Below are 19,035 nucleotides of genomic sequence, written 5' to 3' on the forward strand. Positions count from 1 at the left end.
AAGACAGCCCCACAGCTGACTTTCTCTGATGTGGGGAGAGGGGGATCATGATCAGAGGTTGATCGACACGTGCTGATATGCACAAGGACACAGTCCCTAAGACAGGTTAGGTAAACATATTCTTAAATTACCTCTTTGGCAAGTATTCTCTAACAGCACAGATTCCTTGCAAAGTAGGACAGATCTTTCCTGAAACACCAATCCACTGTCTTTGCTCTCACACTTTTACAGTTGCCCCTGTTAAAATAACATGCATAACCATGAGAAATACATACACCCGTGAGTACAGTACCAATCCATAATGCAAGTAGACTTGGATGATAAAAGCAGAGTAAGGTTGTCAACCAGTGACAGAGAGGGGATCTAAAGACAGTGATGATATATCAAAAGAGTGAGGGGAGTTCACAGAAAAGTCTGGTCTTTCAGTGGATTATCAGCCATCAGATATAGATAGATATAGTCTTGTATGACTCATTGCTTCCTACATTTACACTTATCCAGAGTGACTTATAGTTAGTGCATTCATCTTAAACTAGCTAGGTGGGGCAACCACATATCACAGACAGAGTAAGTACACTTTTCCTTGAGGTGAGGAAGGGAATTATTTGATACTCTTTGAAAAGGTAGGGTTTCAGGTGCTTTTGGAAGATGGGCAGGGACTCAGCTGTCCTAGCTTCAGGGGGAAGCTGGTTCTATCATTGGGGTGCCAGGACAGGGAAGAGCTTGGACTGGGGTGAGCGGGAGCTGCCCTCCCATACGGGTGGGAGGGCCAAGAGACCAGAGGTGGCAGAATGCAGTACTCGGATTGGGGTGTAGGGTTTGAGCATAGCCTGAATGTAGGGAGGGGCAGTTCCTCTTGCTGCTCAGTAGGCAAGCACCATGGTCTTGTAGTGGATGCGAGCTTCGACTGGAAGCCAGTGGATTGTGCGGAGGAGCGGGAGAACTTGGGAAGGTTGCAAACCAGGCGGGCTGCAGTGTTCCTCTTCTTCTGTCTCCTGACTGACTATGTATTTCATCCCAGGGAGGAACCGGCTGAAATGAATCACTTTCTTATGATGTGGCCTGAATTGATTTCATTTCAAAGCAGTTGATTTTATATTCCCTTTGAACATTACCGAATTGGATAATGTCTTAATTGAAGTGGCATCAAAATATTCAAAGTTATAAGTACCTCAAAATGGCAACCTATAATTTTACTGATGTAAATAGACTATAAAGCGTTCAATGATCTCTTGGTATGAACTTTACAGTATTTAATTATTATAGATTTAATTGAATTTGAAGTGACAACTGCTTCCCATCATAATTTATGCCCTTTCTCATAGCACTTTAGACTCAAATGATTTCACTACCATCTATCGACCTTTTTATGAATTATTCTACTCTTCATCCTGGAGAAGGAAATGGAAGATGATTGGTGGAATTTACAGTATATATGGACGTCACTTCCGTTTCTCTTTCTCTTTTACCGTGAGGTACAGAACTCCATACGGCGTTGTCTCGTGGTGAGATAACAATTTACTATTTTCTTGAGTTAAAAGTTGCGGAGACAAATACTAAAGCGTTGTTACCTTCAACTATGAAGTTGTGTCAGATTTTTTCCTATATCCGTATAAATACAACCGCTGTAAATAGCGAATTACATGTTAGACAGCTAGGCCAGAAGCCATGGCTACTACTAACTTTAGCACTAGTAGCTAGTTCAGCCATGCGTGCTCGTGAAATCCATTGAGGAAGCTGGATACTAATAACTAAAGTAACCAACATCCATAGAGCCAACCAGACTAGTTTCACATGTATCAATAACGTGTCAGTGTAATGCTCTTTTGCAACATTGTATTTATTGATATGAATTGGTCAGCAACATTGCATAACTTTTTTTTATTTAACTAGGCAAGTCAGTTAAGAACATTCTTATTTACAGTGACGGCCTACCAGGGAACAGTGGGTTAACTGCCTTGTGGCAGAACAACAGATTTTTACCTTGTCAGCTCAGGGATTCGGTCCAGCGACCTATCGGTTAGTTACTGGCCCAACCCTCTAACCACTAGGCTACCTGCCGCCCCTCTTCCCCACATGCTCAAACCGATCATCACTCTGAGATCAGATGTCAGTCATAAGGAACGGCAACAATATTTTGATTTAATAATTGTAAATTCTGTTTTTAGAAACGGATTCCAAGTCCCCATGACAAGTGCCTGTATAAGTACACTAAATCATTATAAGCATTGCAGTTTTGATAGTTTGTTCAGCACACAATTAAAGCCTGACACGGTCTGATGTCTGTGTTCAGGTGTCGGAAGTGTGCCAGAGTGATCCGGCCGGGTTTTCGCTAACATCAGTAGGGCTGCTGCCCAATGACTGGAGTTTGATAGTGACCTGAGCCACAATGACCCCTCAGTTCCAACTGCAACCATTCCCTGCTTCCCTACCTTTTATACAACATCTCACCGGTCTCCTCTCTTTTTTTTCTCCCCCGCCAGCTTTTCCACATAACTCGTAACTTAGGAAAAGTGGTCACGATGTCCGGAGGTCTGGATGTGCTGCAGATGAAGGAGGAGGATGTGCTCAAGTTCCTGGCAGCCGGGACCCACCTGGGAGGTACCAACATGGACTTCCAGATGGAGCACTACACGTACAAGAGAAAGAGTGATGGTGAGTGGAGGAATACGAGATCCCTGGCTATTTGTCACTTTATGATCTGAAGACTTCCTGACCCTCACATATTTTGACTGTGGAGGATGTGAATGCTTTTGTTCCAGCCCTGCATTATCATACGCAATTCAACTATTTGTGGTCTTGAGTCTTGACATGATACACTGAATCAGATGTGTCAGTGCTGGGCTGGAACAATAGTCTGCACACAAGTTTGTATGATCAAGAGTTGTTGATACCTCTGAAATACACATTCCCCTTCTAAAAGCACTTGCGTTGTCCGGTCAGTGACTGGGTGAGTTGTCGTTGGAAGGGAATAGTAAAACCATCACTGTGGGTGAGATGGCAGTCTGAAACCGTAACTGACTCATCTCAATCAGTGATGGAACATCTTTCTAATATTCAATGTTTTTCTCTAGCTCAAACATTTATCCAATAGAGAATGATCTCAATATTGGTGAAACACCAGTCCTCAGTCAGTTTTAATCGGTACAGTCTTTTTCTTCATTGATTGTCCTGAGAAAGGATAGCATGTGTATAGACATTATGGCTGTATGCATGTCGGGTATCAACATGTAACTGGTTGTCCCCTCAGGTGTGTACATCATCAACCTGAAGAAGACATGGGAGAAGCTGCTGCTGGCTGCCCGTGCCATCGTGGCCATTGAGAACCCAGCTGATGTCTGCGTCATCTCCTCCAGGAACACTGGACAGGTGAGACCCCCACTGCTAGCTCACCTGACATAGTCGAGGGCCCAGAGTTTCTCCTGGGTTATGTTCAGGAGGCGCAAAATGGAAGTGAACACTCTAAAGAGGAGAGGTACTATCTATACTTGTCCAAGAAACTTGTTTTCATTTACTGGTGTGTCCTGATGACCATTACCGTGGTCAGGTCAGTTGGCCTGATGTAATTGTGAGTGACTAGCTAAACGGCACACAATTAAAGCCTGGCACTGTGACATCTGTGTTCAGGTGTCGGAAGTGTGCCAGAGTGATCTGGCCGGGTTTTCGCTAACATCAGTAGGGCTGCTGCCCAATGACTGGAGTTTGATAGTGACCTGAGCCACAACCAAACATACCATATTACTGCTAAGTTATATTCTTGATTGAGTCACCTCCTGCTTGTTAGCCAATCCAGTAACTCCACTCCCCGTTCTCCTCCAACCAGAGGGCTGTCCTGAAGTTTGCGTCCGCCACCGGCGCCACCACCTTCCACGGTCGTTTTACCCCCGGAACCTTCACCAATCAGATCCAGGCTGCTTTCCGTGAGCCCCGCCTCCTGATCGTGACAGATCCCCGTGCCGACCACCAGCCCCTGACTGAGGCCTCCTACGTCAACATCCCCACCATCGCCATGTGTAACACTGACTCTCCCCTCAGATATGTGGACATCGCCATCCCCTGCAACAACAAGGTACAGACAGGCCATAGACTACAGATATATGTTCTAGTGGTTTCACATTTTTTATATGCATGTGTATTTGTATATATAATGTGTGTGTGTGAATAAGAGAGAGAATGACTTGAACAGCATATCATATCAGTTTTGTCCCCAATAGTGTTTCCTCAAAGTGAAAGGGTAGATGGGAACTTCCACGGATATCTTGGTCAACAGATGGAAATATGCAGCACACAATTAAAGCCTGACACGGTCTGATGTCTGTGTTCAGGTGTCGGAAGTGTGCCAGAGTGATCTGGCCGGGTTTTCGCTAACATCAGTAGGGCTGCTGCCCCATGACTGGAGTTTGATAGTGACCTGAGCCACAACCATGAACCCTACTGGGACTCTCCCTTCCTAGGGAGTTTCCTTCGCACTTCCTCGTCAGTAGTCGAAGACACCCTCCCATGTAGTCATGTTTTTACTGGGTATCAGTTAATCCACTAACCAATTCTACTAGTTTAGACTGATCAATTCTGTTGATGGCCTTCGTGTCTCTGTATAACTGACTTGACTGACTGTTGCCAGTGCATATAATCATCAGTGCATTAGTATACAAATCTAGGTATAACTGACTGTTGTCTCTTGTGTTCCAGGGCCACCACTCTGTTGGTCTGATGTGGTGGATGCTGTCTAGGGAGGTGCTGCGGATGAGGGGCACCATCTCCAGGGAACACCCCTGGGAGGTCATGCCTGATCTCTACTTTTACAGAGATCCAGAGGAGGTAACTGACATACTGGGACACTATGGTTCACACACTGTTTATACCAGGGGTTTTCAACTGGTCGTGGAGAGCTGAGTGTTTGAGGTTTTTGATCTAGTCCTGCACTAATTGTTTGATACAACTTAACTAATCATGGTCCTCTGTCTTGACCACGATTAATTTAATCATATGTGTTGGTGCTGGACTGGAACAAAAACCTGCTCACCGTGTAGCTATTCAGGAACTGAGTTCGGAGACCTCGAATGCACATTCCCCTTCTAAAAGCACTTGCTTAGTCCGGTCAGTGACTGGGTGAGTTGTCGTTGGAAGGGAATAGTAAAACCATCACTGTGGGTGAGATGGCAGTCTGAAACCATAACTGACTCATCTCAATCAGTGATGGGATAACTTGAAGCAAAATATGCTTCTGATGTGATGTTGTATGCTTGCGCTAAGAATTCATATACCTGTGGTGCCTGCATACCTGAGCTTTCACGCAAATTGTAACGTCACAACCCTAATTTGTAACTTTTTCGTCCCGTTCCAGATTGAGAAGGAGGAGCAGGCCGCGGCCGAGAAGGCTGTTGGCAAGGAGGAGTTCCAGGGCGAGTGGACCGCCCCCACGGCCGACTTCGCCCAGCCCGAGGTGGCCGACTGGTCCGAGGGAGTGGCAGTGCCCTCTGTGCCCATCCAGCAGTTCCCTGCTGGCATTGAGGGTAAGAGCTTCACCGAGGGTAAGCGATGAATACACAGGAGTGGAGGCCACAAATGCAAAGGTGGATGGAGTAGCACATTTTGACAATCACAAAAAAAATGGCTACCGGAGTACATTTGACTCAAACTTTGTTTAATTCTTCTTTTCAGCCGCTGCTCCTTCCAAGGCCCCAGCTGCAGCTGAAGGCTTTGCTGGTGAGTTCTACTGAAAGTAAATTAGTATTGCCCCTTTTTTGCCCATCTAGGACCTAAAATGTCCTATATGATCAACACAGAGGGGTAGAGTAGTTCTCTCATAAACCTGTAGTGAAGCATCAAATCCTCACTGCGGATCCTGTCGGGAGAAACACAATTTCTCTTGACTGTTGAAAGGTCTACGATAAATGGTTTGATTGTATTCTCACACACGCATGATTGTATTCCTACAGAGGATTGGAGTGCCCAGCCTGCCACAGAGGATTGGTCCGCTGCCCCCACTGCCCAGGCTACCGAGTGGGGTGGTGCCTCCGCTGATTGGTCCTAAGTGGTGTCGATCACTCGAGTCAAAAGCTGTGCTGTAAACAGTGACGTCAATAAACTTGGCTTATTGTTTTTAAACTTGTCTATTTTTCTTGGGGTGAGGTCGATTTACAAATACATGGGTTTATTATATTGTTTTTTTTGCATTGACAGAATTTCATCTGTCATCTACTCTTATGGTTTCTTCAGTTTGACCTTCACCACTCAAACATGGAGTCACAATGTATACACACAAATCAGAAATCCATACAAATGTTATATAGACTGTTCAGTTTAAAATTGATATTTAAAGATAGAATCACTAGTTGTTGCATTGACTGATGAATACACATTTAGTTGATTTGAAGAATATAATTTATAAATGGCTTAGTGAAACTATTACAATGCTTAGTTTCAATTAAGGATTCTAGCTATAAAAGGTGACTCCTGTGTTGTGAATTTGTGCAGAACAGGTTGGTTGTAGAAAGTTCTTGGCAGATTTGAACTTATTTGGCATCGTGTCCATAAAAATAAATTGGTGGCTAGATCAGGCATTCCATATATCTATATAGCAGGCCTGGGCCTGATTGGGGTCACATTTTCGCCCCAGAAGACACACCTGACTCCAATCAACTAATGACCATCTGGGTAAAAAAAACAATTAAGTTAAATCAGGTGTGTTTGCTTAGGTATGGGGGGGGGGGGAGTGACACCAAATTGACTACATCTAAATGACGTGCACTTGTCAGGCAAGCGCGCCTTTAGCAAGACTGACTCCACGTTTTTATGCCCCCCAAATGAACGTGATGGTCAAAGCAGTGAAAATATTATCACCCCAGATGGGACTCGAACCCACAATCCCTGGCTTAGGAGGCCAGTGCCTTATCCATTAGGCCACTGGGGCTTTCCAGTAGCCATAACAAAACTACTGTATTTCAATGCTGTGTGCGGCACTTTATATTTTATGGGTTATCACACATGCACGACAACAACGGGGCTAAATCCAGAGTTCAATTTGCATTTCGACATGTGATCCTGAAGTGAAGAAGAGGATGAACGACGTTGCTAGGCAACACAAACGTAATCCCCACACGGCAATGAAATCACAGATGTTTCATTAGCTAATGGCTAACGTTAGCGAGGTTGATGCTCTTCGTTCACCTTATGCTATTCTTTGATTACAATTTTAGACAGCGAAGAGGTGTCTTTTGTTTTCGTATCTGTTGGTTCATTGTTAGCTAGATAGCCAGCCAGACAGCTAAGCTAATTCTAGCTAGAACATTTATAATAGTAATAACGTTAGCTAACGCGTAGCTAATTTACGTTACTGTTGTTATCTAGCTGTAATCAATTTCTCCATACTGAACAGTGACATTATGCAAGAGTAACTGCTGTGCCGTCATGGTAAGTCTTACAAGTTAGCATACTAGTTGCGTAACTTGTTGGTTAGCTACAAGTCTTGCTATGTAGTTAACGTTAGCTAGTTAGCTTTCTAGATTAATAATTGTCGCTTGCAAGCTACCAAACCAAAGTCTATTTCACCGATCTGTGATATGTGAAGAGGTTCGTTTTAAAGTAATTGCAGTTAGCTAGTTTAACAGAGGATAACTGCGATAGTTACACGACATCCATTAAAACATGACTGTCTATCTTACCAAATGTGCAAATATTGTTTGAATCCCGCTTTAGTAAACAAATTGTCTGCTGTCATGTCCACAATAAGGATTCTCTTCCTTGTCACATCCATCCAGATTCTGTCTCGGGTGAAACCAGCAGTAGGTGGAGATTCTGCAGCTAGCGTCAGTGAGAAGAAGAAGAAAAACAAAGCCAAGAAGAGCCCTCGCCTGGAGGAATACCTCAACCAGAGAGACTACCTTGGGGCACAAACTCTGTTAGAGGTAGCCAGATAGGAAATCATGTAGCTAGCTGTCATGTGCAATCAGCAAATGAATGATGAGCAACTCTGTACTAAATGTGACAGAAGATATGTGATCTGTGAAAGTCCTGTGTCCTCTCAACATTCTCCTTCCTCATTCTTGATATGGCACTGTCTATAAGGTCTTTCTGTTTCCTTATTACAGTTGCATAGGTGTGTGCGTGTGACAGCGAGAGCACTGAGTCCTACTGTTGATGTGTTGGTTTGTCTTCCAGTTTCAGCGAGATGTTGGAGAAAAAGAGGAGCATGCAGACCTTTGGATTGGCTACTGTGCCTTTCACTTGGGTGATTACAAGAGAGCAATGGAGGTAGGTGTGTGTTCAGTCAATTTCATTCTTGTCTGAAGACAAGCCATTTTTACAATGCTCTATATGACATACACTACTGTTCAAAAGTTTGGGTTCACTTAAAAATGTCCTTGTTTCTGAAAGAAAAGCATTTTTTTGTCCATTGAAATAACATCAAATTGATCAGAAATACAGTGTAGACATTGTTAATGTTGTAAATGACTATTGTAGCTGAAAATGGCTGATTTTTAATGGAATATCTACATAGGCGTACAGAGACACATTATCAGCAACCATCACTCCTGTGTTCCAATGGCACATTGTGTTAGCTAATCCAAGTTTAAGATTTTGAAAGGCTAGTTGATCATTAGAAAACCCTTTTGCAATTATGTTAGTACAGCTGAACTTTTGTTCTGATTTAAAGAAACAATAAAACTGGCCTTAGACTAGTTAAGTATCTGGAGCATGAGCATTTGTGGGTTTGATTACAGGCTCAAAATGTCTAGAAACAAATAACTTTCTTCTGAAACTCGTCAGTCTATTCTTGTTCTGAGAAATGAAGGCTATTCCATGCGAGAAATTGCCAAGAAACTGGAGATCTCGTACAACGCTGTGTACTACTCCCTTCATAGAACAGCGCAAACTGGCTCTAACCAGAATAGAAAGAGGAGTGGGATGGCCCCGGTGCACAACTGAGCAAGAGGACAAGTACATTAGTGTCTAGTTTGAGAAACAGACGACTCACAAGTCCTCAACAAGCAGCTTCATTAAATAGCACCCGCAAAACACCAGTCTCAACGTCAATGAAGAGGAAACTCCGGGATGCTGTCCTTCTAGGCAGAGTTGCAAAGAAAAAGCCATATCTCAGACTGGCCAATAAAAAGAAAAATGGGCAAAAGAACACACACTGGACAGAGGAACTCTGCCTAGAAGGCCAGCATCCCGGAGTCACCTGTTCACTGTTGACATTGAGACTGGTGTTTTGCGGGTGCTATTTAATGAAGCTGCCAGTTGAGGACTTGTGAGTCGTCTATTTCTCAAACTAGACACTCTAATGTACTTGTCCTCTTGCTCAGTTGTGCACCGGGGCCATCCCACTCTTCTTTCTATTCTGGTTAGAGCCAGTTTGCGCTGTTCTGTGAAGGGAGTAGTACACAGCGTTGTACGAGATCTCCAGTTTCTTGGCAATTTCTCGCATGGAATAGTCTTCATTTCTCAGAACAAGAATAGACTGACGAGTTTCAAAAGAAAGTACTTCGTTTCTGGCCATTTTGAGCCTGTAATCGAACCCACAAATGCTGACGCTCCAGACTCTCAACTAGTCTAAAGAAGGCCAGTTTTATTGCTTCTTTAATCAGAACAACAGTTTTCAGCTGTGCTAACATAATTGCAAAAGGGTTTTCTAATGATAAATTAGCCTTTTTAAAATGATAACTTTGATTAGCTAACACAATGTGCCATTTGAACACATGAGTGATGGTTGCTGATAATGGGTCTCTGTACGCATATGTAGATATTCCATTCAAAATCAGCTGTTTCCAGCTACAATAGTCATTTACAACATTAACCATGTCTACACCCTATGTCTGATCAATTTTATGTTATTTTAATTGACAAAAAAATTTGCTTTTCTTTCAAAAACATGTACATTTCTAAGTGACCCCAAACTTTTGAATGGTAGTGTATGTCTATTTATTTCAATGATAGGAGTACAGGGCCTTGACACTCAGGTTAGAAGAACCAGGGGAGGTGTGGGTGTATCTGGCCTGCACTCAGTTTTTCCTGGGGCTCTACAGAGAGGCAGAGGAGGCTGCAAACAAGGGTGAGTATTAAGCAAACATGTTTTGTAGTTTTTCATCCTACGGTTTCTGTTTCTTGCCGTAGTCGATATGGTATTCCCTCTTTTTTTCCTGTAGCTCCAAAGTGTGCACTTCAGAATCGCCTGCTCTTCCACTTGGCTCATAAGGTCAGAATTGTTACCTTTCTGTATTCTTTAATATGTTAATGTGTATTTCTCATCATTCTTTCTTGTTTGCTTCTGTACAGTTGCTTGTGCTGAGCGATTTTAGAGCTTTTTAGGTTGGTTCAGTTTCGGTTAGATTATTTCAAAATAATAACGTTTTTTGATTTCAACACTTGTTTTCTAGACATTAAATGCGCTATTCATTATGTGGGTTTTAGTTCTGTAAGAACACAGAATAAAACAATTAGTGTAAGTCCCATGATGATAGTGACTGCCCATTACTGTTTATCACTTATTAACCATAATTTTTTCACAATACTTTAATAAAATATTTCAGTTGTTGTGTATATTACATTTGTTTTAGGTCTATTTGATGACTTTATTATTTCATTCCAAGTCATCGTCTCATCACTATAGAGCTGCTACCTATGCTGTCTGACAAAACTATTTTAGTAGTTCTTCAAAGTAAATAAGGCATACTTTTATGACTGCTGAATACCAATTATCAATCATAGATCATGTATTTTCAGGTAGAGATACGTCACGGAGCAACTGCTCTCTATCCCTCTCGATCGCATGTTCTTCTGTCTCTTCTCTCCGTCTCAGACCGGACAAGTAGGCACGCAATGGATTATGGTCATTGTAGTTAGTTTAGCACAGAAAATGTGTTAATAATGTAGAATATTGGCCTTTTTGGAAACTACAACCCTTTACTACATCGTACAGTTTGGTCTTGATTTAATTTAATGAAACTGCGCATTGAGCACAACATGGAATTCAAATAATTGAACTGCCATCGGTCAATTAGTTGTTTAAAGACTGAAAAATAGCCGACATTTTGATGAATCGCTCAGCTCTAACGGTTGCATAAAATCATGTTTTACACAATTCCCAAGTGTCAATACTTCTACTGAACAAAAATATAAATGCACCATGAAACAATTTCAAATATTTTACTGAGTTACAGTTCATATAAGGAAATCAGCCATTTGAAATAAATACATTTGGCCCTAACATGACTGGGAATACAGATATGCATCTGTTGGTTACAGATTAAAGATTACAGCATTAAAAAAGGTAGGGGTGTGGATAAGAAAACCAGTCAGTATCTGGCGTGACCACCATTTGCCTCATGCAGCGTGACACATCTCCTTCGCATAGAGTTGATCAGGCTGTTGATTGTGTCCTGTGGAATGTTGTCCCACTCCTCTTCAATGGCTGTGCGAAGTTGTTGGATATGGGTGCGAACTGGAGCATGTTGTCGTACATGTCGATACAGAGCATCACAAACATGCTCATAGGTGACATATTTATATATTGAATTTTTTTAATTTAACCTTTATTTAACCAGGTAGGCTAGTTGAGAACAAGTTCTCATTTACAACTACGACCTGGCCATGACAAAGCACAGCAGTTTGACACATACAAAAACACAGAGTTACACATGGAATAAACAAAAATACAGTAGAATAAAGAAGTCTATATACAGTGAGTGCAAATGAGGTAAGATCAGGGAGGTAAGGCAATAAATAGGCCATGGTGGCAAAGTAATTACAATATAGCAATTCAACACTGGCATGGTAGATGTGCAGAAGATGAATGTGCAAGTAGAGGTACTGGGGTGCAAAGGAGCAAGATGAATGAATAAATAAATACAGTATGGGGATGAGGTAGTTGGATGGGCTGTTTACAGATGGGCTATGTGCAGTGATCTGTGAGCTGCCCTGACAGCTGGTGCTTAAAGCTAGTGAGGGAGATATGGGTCTCCAGCTTCATTGATTTTTGCAGTTCGTTCCAGTCATTGGCAGCAGAGAACTGGAAGGAAAGGCAGCCAAAGGAAGAATTGGCTTTGGGAGTGACCAGTGAGATACACTTGCTGGAGCGCATGCTACAGGTGGGTGCTGCTATGGTGACCAGTGAGCTGAGATAAGGCGGGGCTTTACCTAGCAGAGACTTGTAGATGGCCTGGAGCCGGTGGGTTTGGTGACGAGTATGAAGTGAGGGCCAGCCAACAAGAGGTTGGCAGGTCACAGTGGTGGGTGGTATATGGGGCTTTGGTGACAAAACGGATGGCACTGTGATAGACTGCATCCAATTTGTTTAGTAGTGTTGGAGGCTATTTTATACATTACATCGCTGAAGTCGAGGATCGGTAGGATAGTCAGTTTTACGATGGTATGTTTGGCAGCATGAATGAAGGATGCTTTGTTGCGAAATAGGAAGCCAATTCTAGATTTAATTTTGGATTGGAGATGCTTAATGTGAATCTGGAAGGAGAGTTTACAGTCTAGCCAGACACCTAGAATATGTGGACAACTACAAATACCTAAGTCAGAACTGTCCAGAGTCGTGATGCTGGACGGGCAGGCAGGTGTGGGCTGCGATCGGTTGAAGAGCATGCATTTAGTTTTACTTGCATTTAAGAGCAGTTGGAGGCCACGGAAGGGGAGTTGTACGGCATTGAAGCTTGACTGGAGGTTAACAGTGTCCAAAGAAGGGCTGGAAGTATACAGAATGGAGTCGTCTGCGTAGAGGTGGATCAGAGAATCACCAGCAGCAAGAGCGACATCATTGATGTATACAGAATTTAACCCTGTGGCACCCCCATAGAGACTGCCAGAGGTCCGGACAACTGCCCCTCCGATTTGACACACTGAACTCTATCAGAGAAGTAGTTGGTGAACCAGGCGAGGCAATCATTTGAGAAACCAAGGCTGTTGAGTCTGCTGATAAGAATGTGGTGATTGACAGAGTCGAAAGCCTTGGCCAGGTCGATGAATACGGCTGCACAGTAATGTCTCTTATCGATGGCGGTTATGATATTGTTTAGGACCTTGAGCATGGCTGAGGTGCACCCATGACCAGCTCTGAAACCAGATTGCATAGCGAAGAAGGTACGGTGGGATTCGAAATGGTCGGTAATCTGTTTTGTTAACTTGGCTTTCGAAGACCTTAAAGGCAGGATAGGATAGATATAGGTCTATAGCAGTTGGGGTCTAGAGTGTCTCGCCCTTTTGAAGAGGAGGATGACCGCGGCAGCTTTCCAATCTTTGGGAATCTCAGAGGTTGAACAGGCTAGTAATAGGGGTTGCAACAATTTTGGCAGATCATTTTAAGAAGAGGGGGTCCAGATTGTCTAGCCCAGCTGATTTGTAGGGGTCCAGATTTTGCAGCTCTTTCAGAACATCCGCTATCTGGATTTGGGTGAAAAATAAATGGGTAGGCTTGGGCGAGTTGCTGTGGGAAGTGCAGGGCTGTTGACCAGAGTAGGGGTAGCCAGGTGGAAAGCATGGCCAGCCGTCGAAAAATGCTTATTGAAATTCTCAATTATAGTGGATTTATCGGTGGTGACAGTGTTTCCAAGCCTCTGTGCAGTGGGCAGCTGGGAGGAGGTGCTCTTATTCTGCATGGACTTTACAGTGTCCCAGAACTTTTTTGAGTTTGTGCTACAGGATGCAAATTTCTGCTTGAAAAAGCTAGCCTTAGCTTTCCTAACTTCCTGTGTATATTGGTTCTTAACTTCCCTGAAAAGTTGCATATCACAGGGGCTATTCGATGCTAATGCAGAACGCCACAGGATGTTTTTGTGCTGGTCAAGGGCAGTCAGGTCTGGAGAGAACCAAGGGCTGGTGAGTATGCAGGTCATGGAATAACTGGGACATTTTCAGCTTCAGGAATTGTGTACAGATCCTTGCGACATAGGTCAATGCATTATCATGATGAAACATGAGGTGATGGCGGCAGATGAATGGCACAACAAGGGGCCTCAGGATCTCGTCACATTATCTCTGTGTATTAAAATTGCCGTTTATAAAATGCAATTGTGTTCATTGTCCATAGCTTATGCCTGCCCATACCCTAACTCCACCGCCACCATGGAGCACTCTGTTCACAACGTTGACATCAGCAAACCACTCACCCCCACAACGTTTGTGAGGCCGGTTGGACATGCGGTCAAATTCTCTAAAATTATATTTGGAGGCGGCTTATGGTAGAGAAATTAACATTAAATTATCTGGCAACAGTTCACCAATTACTCACTCCCTCAAACACTTTAGACATCTGTGGCATTGTGTTGTGTGACACAACTGCACATTTCAGAGTGTGCTTTTATTGTCCCCAGCACAAGGTGCACCTGTGTAATGATCATGCTGTTTAATCAGCTTCTTGATATGCTACATCTGTCAGGTGGATGGATTGTGTTGGCAAAGGACAAATGCTCACTTACAGGGATGTAAACCAAATTTGAGTAAAATAAGCTTTTTGTGCATATGGAACATTTCTGGGATTTTGTATTTCAGCTCATGAAACATGGGACCAACACTTTACATGTTTATATTTTTGTTCAGTGTACTTTTTCTCTTTTTGTAATGCAACTGTATGCCACTGTAGGTGGCAAACCAACCAAACCAGCCATGCCTTTCCTCTCTGTTCCCAGTTCAACGATGAGAAGAAGCTGATGGGTTTCCACCAGAACCTGGAGGATGTGACTGAGGACCAGCTGAGCCTGGCCTCCATCCACTACATGAGGTCACACTACCAGGAGGCCATCGACATCTACAAACGCATCCTGCTACAGAATAGGTACTTATACTGAACCTTTCTCCCATGTCCCTTCATCAAAATCACTGATAGGCAAGAGCATAGTCCCACAAATCCCTCATATGCCAGATTACTGTGGTCCCACTAGTACCAATGGGTATTGTGTATTGTCTGAATGAGTCGGTGTCAATTTTACTGTAAATTCTTATAACTATATACAGTAAACACACTATAAGCCATATATTTAGGATGAAGTATTAGAAAATTGGAAGGACACATTTCATTGTGTTGAGACAGAGACAAGAAGATGGAGAGAGACGGGTATAGTTATTTTGCAGTGGAGAAAGATGGTGTATTATATTGGACGGTGCAGTCAAAAAGCAATAGAGAAAGATGCACAAGGACTTCTATTCAAGAATGCAATGTGAGCTGTGGGACTAGCTATTGCATGTTTAACAGATTTTTCTTTTAACCCCAGAGATTTCCTGGCTCTTAACGTGTACGTAGCGCTGTGCTACTACAAGTTGGACTACTATGATGTTTCCCAAGAGGTGTTGGCTGTGTATCTGCAGAGCATTCCTGAATCCACCATCGCTCTCAACCTCAAGGCCTGCAACCACTTCAGGCTGTACAACGGCAAGGCAGCCGAGGTAAAGCAACTCCGTATGCGTCAACGGTCAAAACAGACTGCCATGCATCTACACGCGTGTTTGCCTGACATCCACAGTCGATGTTTATGCCTACACTTGTCATGTACAGCAATAAATAATGTGGTTCAATTTGTTATTTTCTCTCTCAGGCTGAGTTAAAGAACCTCATAGACATCTCCTCCTGCTCCTTTGAGTTTGCTAAGGAGCTTATCCGGCATAACCTGGTAAGCCGTTCCACCACCTCTGTTGTGTGACTGTGTTTGCATGACAGTGACCCCATGCTCTATAACCTTTGACCTCCAATCACCTCAGGTGGTGTTTCGTGGTGGGGAGGGTGCGTTGCAGGTGCTACCCCCATTGATTGATGTCATCTCTGAGGCTCGATTGAACCTGGTCATCTACTACCTCAGACAAGGTGGGTCTTAGCCATTGGTGGTTGTCTTTGAATCCTAATCCTTACATTGAAAAGTTCAATAGCTATTTTGTCATCAGTAATGTGCATCTTTATGTTTCAGATGATGTTCAAGAGGCTTACACCCTCATAAAAGACTTGGAGCCAACCACACCACAGGTAGTAATAGTTTCACATTATCAGGTGTCATAAGAGGAAGTCTCTCTGTTTAAAGACTAAAGCCTTAATAGCGTACATGCAGTGTCTTAACACAATCTATTTATTTAAGGAGTACATTTTGAAAGGAGTGGTGAATGCTGCTTTGGGTCAAGAAATTGGATCGGTGAGTAAGTGTTTGACAAACTACCCGAAAACCCCCTAGGACCACACAGTAGAAATGTCTGAGTAGATTAGGAATGTCTTATAAACCTGGTTTAGTAAGATCATCACTGATATGAAATCTGACTGACGAGCAGTCTCTGTTCCCTCCTCGTCCCTGCCGGTATCTCTGCTGCAGAGGGATCACCTGAAGATCGCTCAACAGTTCTTCCAGCTGGTCGGAGGCTCAGCCAGCGAATGCGGTAATGTGAATGAATGAATCTAAAGCGATTCAACCAAGAAGCTAGGAGTTAGCGTGTGTGTGTGTATGTCTGCGTGTGAGTGAGCATGTGCGTCTTTGTCTCACTGTCTGTATCTCGCTCTCCTCAGACACGATACCTGGAAGACAGTGTATGGCTTCCTGTTTCTTCCTTCTGAGGCAGTTTGAAGACGTTCTCATCTACCTCAACTCAGTCAAGGTTTGCATGGCCCAAAGCATGTAGCACTAGGACAGTACACCACGTAGGCATGTTTCCACACACATACGCAATTATTTTTATTTTCCTTTGCATTTGAGTGCTTGACATATTTATGGATTGGTGTGGAAATAACATGTATACTTGGGGAAAGGAGATGAGCATTATTTCTGTTTGTTTATTTTTGGTTTGTCATTAACAGAGTTACTTCTATACCGAGGATATGTTCAATTTCAACTATGCCCAGGCCAAAGCTGCCTTGGGCAACTACAAAGAAGCAGAGGAGGTACATACTGTCAACATAGAAAAATGCATTACTGCTTGCAGGAGTAGTGTATTGAATCAGTTCAAAATTCATGTTGTAACATTCTTTTATATTGGACTCAGATATTTCTGCTGATCCAGGGTGAGAAGATGAAGACTGACTATGTATACCTGAGCTGGCTGACTCGCTGCTGTATGTATCCAGTCTGAAATACATTATCCATTTGTCGTCAATACAATTGCAATACCTTTTACGTCAATACGATATCTACATGCATGATCAAAGAAACAAAATATATGACGAATTAATTTGAATAAATATATTTTCTAAATAGTGTTGTCTCTCCTCTCGCTCAGACATCATGAACCAGAAAGGCCGGCTAGCCTGGGAGCTGTATCTGAAGATGGGGGCTTCGCCAGACTCCTTCACCCTCCTACAACTCATTGCCAACGACTGCTATAAGGTGAGGCTCACTACTATTATCTCTACTAACTTAGTTTCCAGGCTAACCACAAGTCAGCAATGGCTTAATCTCCCGCACCAGACTTCCTCCACAATAGACTGGGGACGAGATTAGCAAAGGCCAAGCTTTCTCAATATTCAATGCAATTAAATGTTGCTCTGTCGGTCTGTGCTTTCAGATGGGTCAGTTCTACTGGGCAGCCAAAGCATTCGATACTCTGGAGAAACTGGATCCCGACTCCAACTACTGGGAGGGCAAGAGAGGGGCCTGTGTCGGAATCTTCCAGCTCATTCTGGCAGGCAGAGAGCCAAAGTAAGTATTGGCTAAGTTTCTTAGTCTTAAGTCCAATTTTGATACCAACACTTGTCTGTGTTAAAGATTTGTCCCCTACACAGTCCCCAACACATCAAATATGAAAATCATGTCCTCCACAGAGATGTTTTGGCACATCATTTTTGTACCTTGAGTAATTTGCATGGCACGGTAAAGTGTGACTTTTGTGATTCAGGCACTTATACTAATTTTTTTACTTTATCAACAACCATTATGGTAATGTTATGAAAAAATTGCCATTGTACAATAAGACCTGTTCCTAACTTCCCATCACTAAGAACCATTGTCTGTGGTTCCACAGGGAAACCTTGAAGGAGGTGCTGCCCCTGTTGAGGAGCACACAGAACCCCCAGGTGGAGTACATTATCAGAGCTCTGAGGAAATGGGCCAAAGACAACAGGGTTCCTCTGACATAGCAATGTCACAACGTGCTTAACTCACATAATACACTTACTACATGTTGTTATTACATTATATATGTGGTTTACATGTGCATTTTTTTATCAGACACTTTACTAGTGAAAATCTATAAAATAACATGTTCTCATGAGTCATGCACAATGTGTATCGATGTGCTTTATTGTACATGTGTCACAGTATTTATATCATGTAATACATGTTTTATTTGCAATGTATATAATTCTGTACAATCTCGCCAATCAATTGTATTCAAATGTTTATTTTGTATTACTCAAATGCTGATACAAGTATTAAACAGTATTCTCTTTATAAAGAGTTGTTGACCCTTTTCTCTCTATTGTTTGTTCTATATACATTCACTATTTCTGTCATGATGTTGTTTTTTTTATTGTGGGCAAACTGACACAAATAGGAATACATTTGAATGAAATGGTACATGTACTGTCTTTTGAAGTCCAAAATACCCTATTGCTAATAAACTTCTTAATCATCTAAATTAAAGGAAGCAGTGTCTCTACAAAATAATTGAACGCAACAAAAAAAACTCAATTTCAACAGGTGTCCACCAATGTTTGCTTGTGTTGCGTCGTCAGTGCCCATGACGGTAACTCAGAGTCACCCAACTGGCTTATTTGGTTCAGTTTGAGATCGACTGTGTGTGTAGCTAGGTCATTGTGGAAAAACCCACAATTCAGTATTTCAGCACTGACTGAATGGATGACATAAGAATGCCATCAAAACAGATTCCCATCCATTTTCTATATTAGTGAGCAAAATGATTCTGGTGACATGGGCTATGATCTGATAAGATGTCCTTTCACAAAAGACATCTCCGTTAAGGTCATAATAGTAGTGCCATCTTCTTCAGATGTTCTTATTATCGCCTATTGTGATAGGGGCGGGAATTAAATGGGGGCAAATGCAGTGATTGGCTATGATAACCCCCCCTCGCTCACGCTACTTCCGTTTTGTCTGTGTGCGC

The 19,035-nt window shown here is 42.7% G+C and overlaps 2 protein-coding genes and 3 non-coding genes across 6 annotated transcripts; 4 read left to right on the forward strand and 1 right to left on the reverse strand.

Annotated features, from left to right (window-relative positions):
• The first annotated feature begins 1,450 nt into the window (after positions 1–1,450).
• On the forward strand, positions 1,451–6,108 carry LOC139424545 (small ribosomal subunit protein uS2). Of its 2 annotated transcripts, none has more exons than XM_071176491.1 (8): positions 1,451–1,505; positions 2,484–2,655; positions 3,251–3,369; positions 3,824–4,069; positions 4,690–4,818; positions 5,345–5,531; positions 5,662–5,706; positions 5,940–6,108. In XM_071176491.1, exons 2-8 carry the CDS (start codon positions 2,523–2,525, stop codon positions 6,032–6,034), a joined length of 954 nt encoding a protein of 317 aa, XP_071032592.1. In that variant the 5' UTR covers positions 1,451–1,505; positions 2,484–2,522; the 3' UTR covers positions 6,035–6,108. The 2 variants fall into 2 exon arrangements, with proteins under 2 accessions (XP_071032592.1, XP_071032593.1); XM_071176492.1 differs by having other exon boundaries at positions 1,462–1,505; positions 5,345–5,513.
• Positions 3,585–3,726, forward strand: LOC139365326 (small nucleolar RNA SNORA62/SNORA6 family). The gene has a single exon (XR_011626613.1). It is a non-coding gene; the product is annotated as a small nucleolar RNA SNORA62/SNORA6 family (small nucleolar RNA).
• On the forward strand, positions 5,745–5,863 carry LOC139365364 (small nucleolar RNA SNORA26). The gene has a single exon (XR_011626649.1). It is a non-coding gene; the product is annotated as a small nucleolar RNA SNORA26 (small nucleolar RNA).
• A 732-nt stretch (positions 6,109–6,840) lies between the features above and the next one.
• trnar-ccu (transfer RNA arginine (anticodon CCU)) lies at positions 6,841–6,913 on the reverse strand. Its single transcript has one exon. It is a non-coding gene; the product is annotated as a tRNA-Arg (tRNA).
• Positions 6,906–18,366, forward strand: LOC139423817 (intraflagellar transport protein 56-like). Its single transcript, XM_071175453.1, has 18 exons — positions 6,906–7,413; positions 7,761–7,907; positions 8,161–8,253; positions 9,940–10,054; positions 10,149–10,198; positions 14,634–14,779; positions 15,216–15,387; positions 15,537–15,611; positions 15,700–15,802; positions 15,903–15,958; positions 16,068–16,121; positions 16,296–16,359; positions 16,487–16,575; positions 16,775–16,858; positions 16,960–17,029; positions 17,194–17,300; positions 17,479–17,612; positions 17,935–18,366. The coding sequence occupies exons 1-18, from the start codon at positions 7,411–7,413 to the stop codon at positions 18,047–18,049; spliced, it is 1,677 nt and encodes a 558-aa protein (XP_071031554.1). The 5' UTR covers positions 6,906–7,410; the 3' UTR covers positions 18,050–18,366.
• The last annotated feature ends 669 nt before the right edge of the window (positions 18,367–19,035 follow it).

Source organism: Oncorhynchus clarkii, chromosome 13, assembly GCF_045791955.1.
Source record: "Oncorhynchus clarkii lewisi isolate Uvic-CL-2024 chromosome 13, UVic_Ocla_1.0, whole genome shotgun sequence".
NCBI classification, from domain to species: domain Eukaryota; kingdom Metazoa; phylum Chordata; class Actinopteri; order Salmoniformes; family Salmonidae; genus Oncorhynchus; species Oncorhynchus clarkii.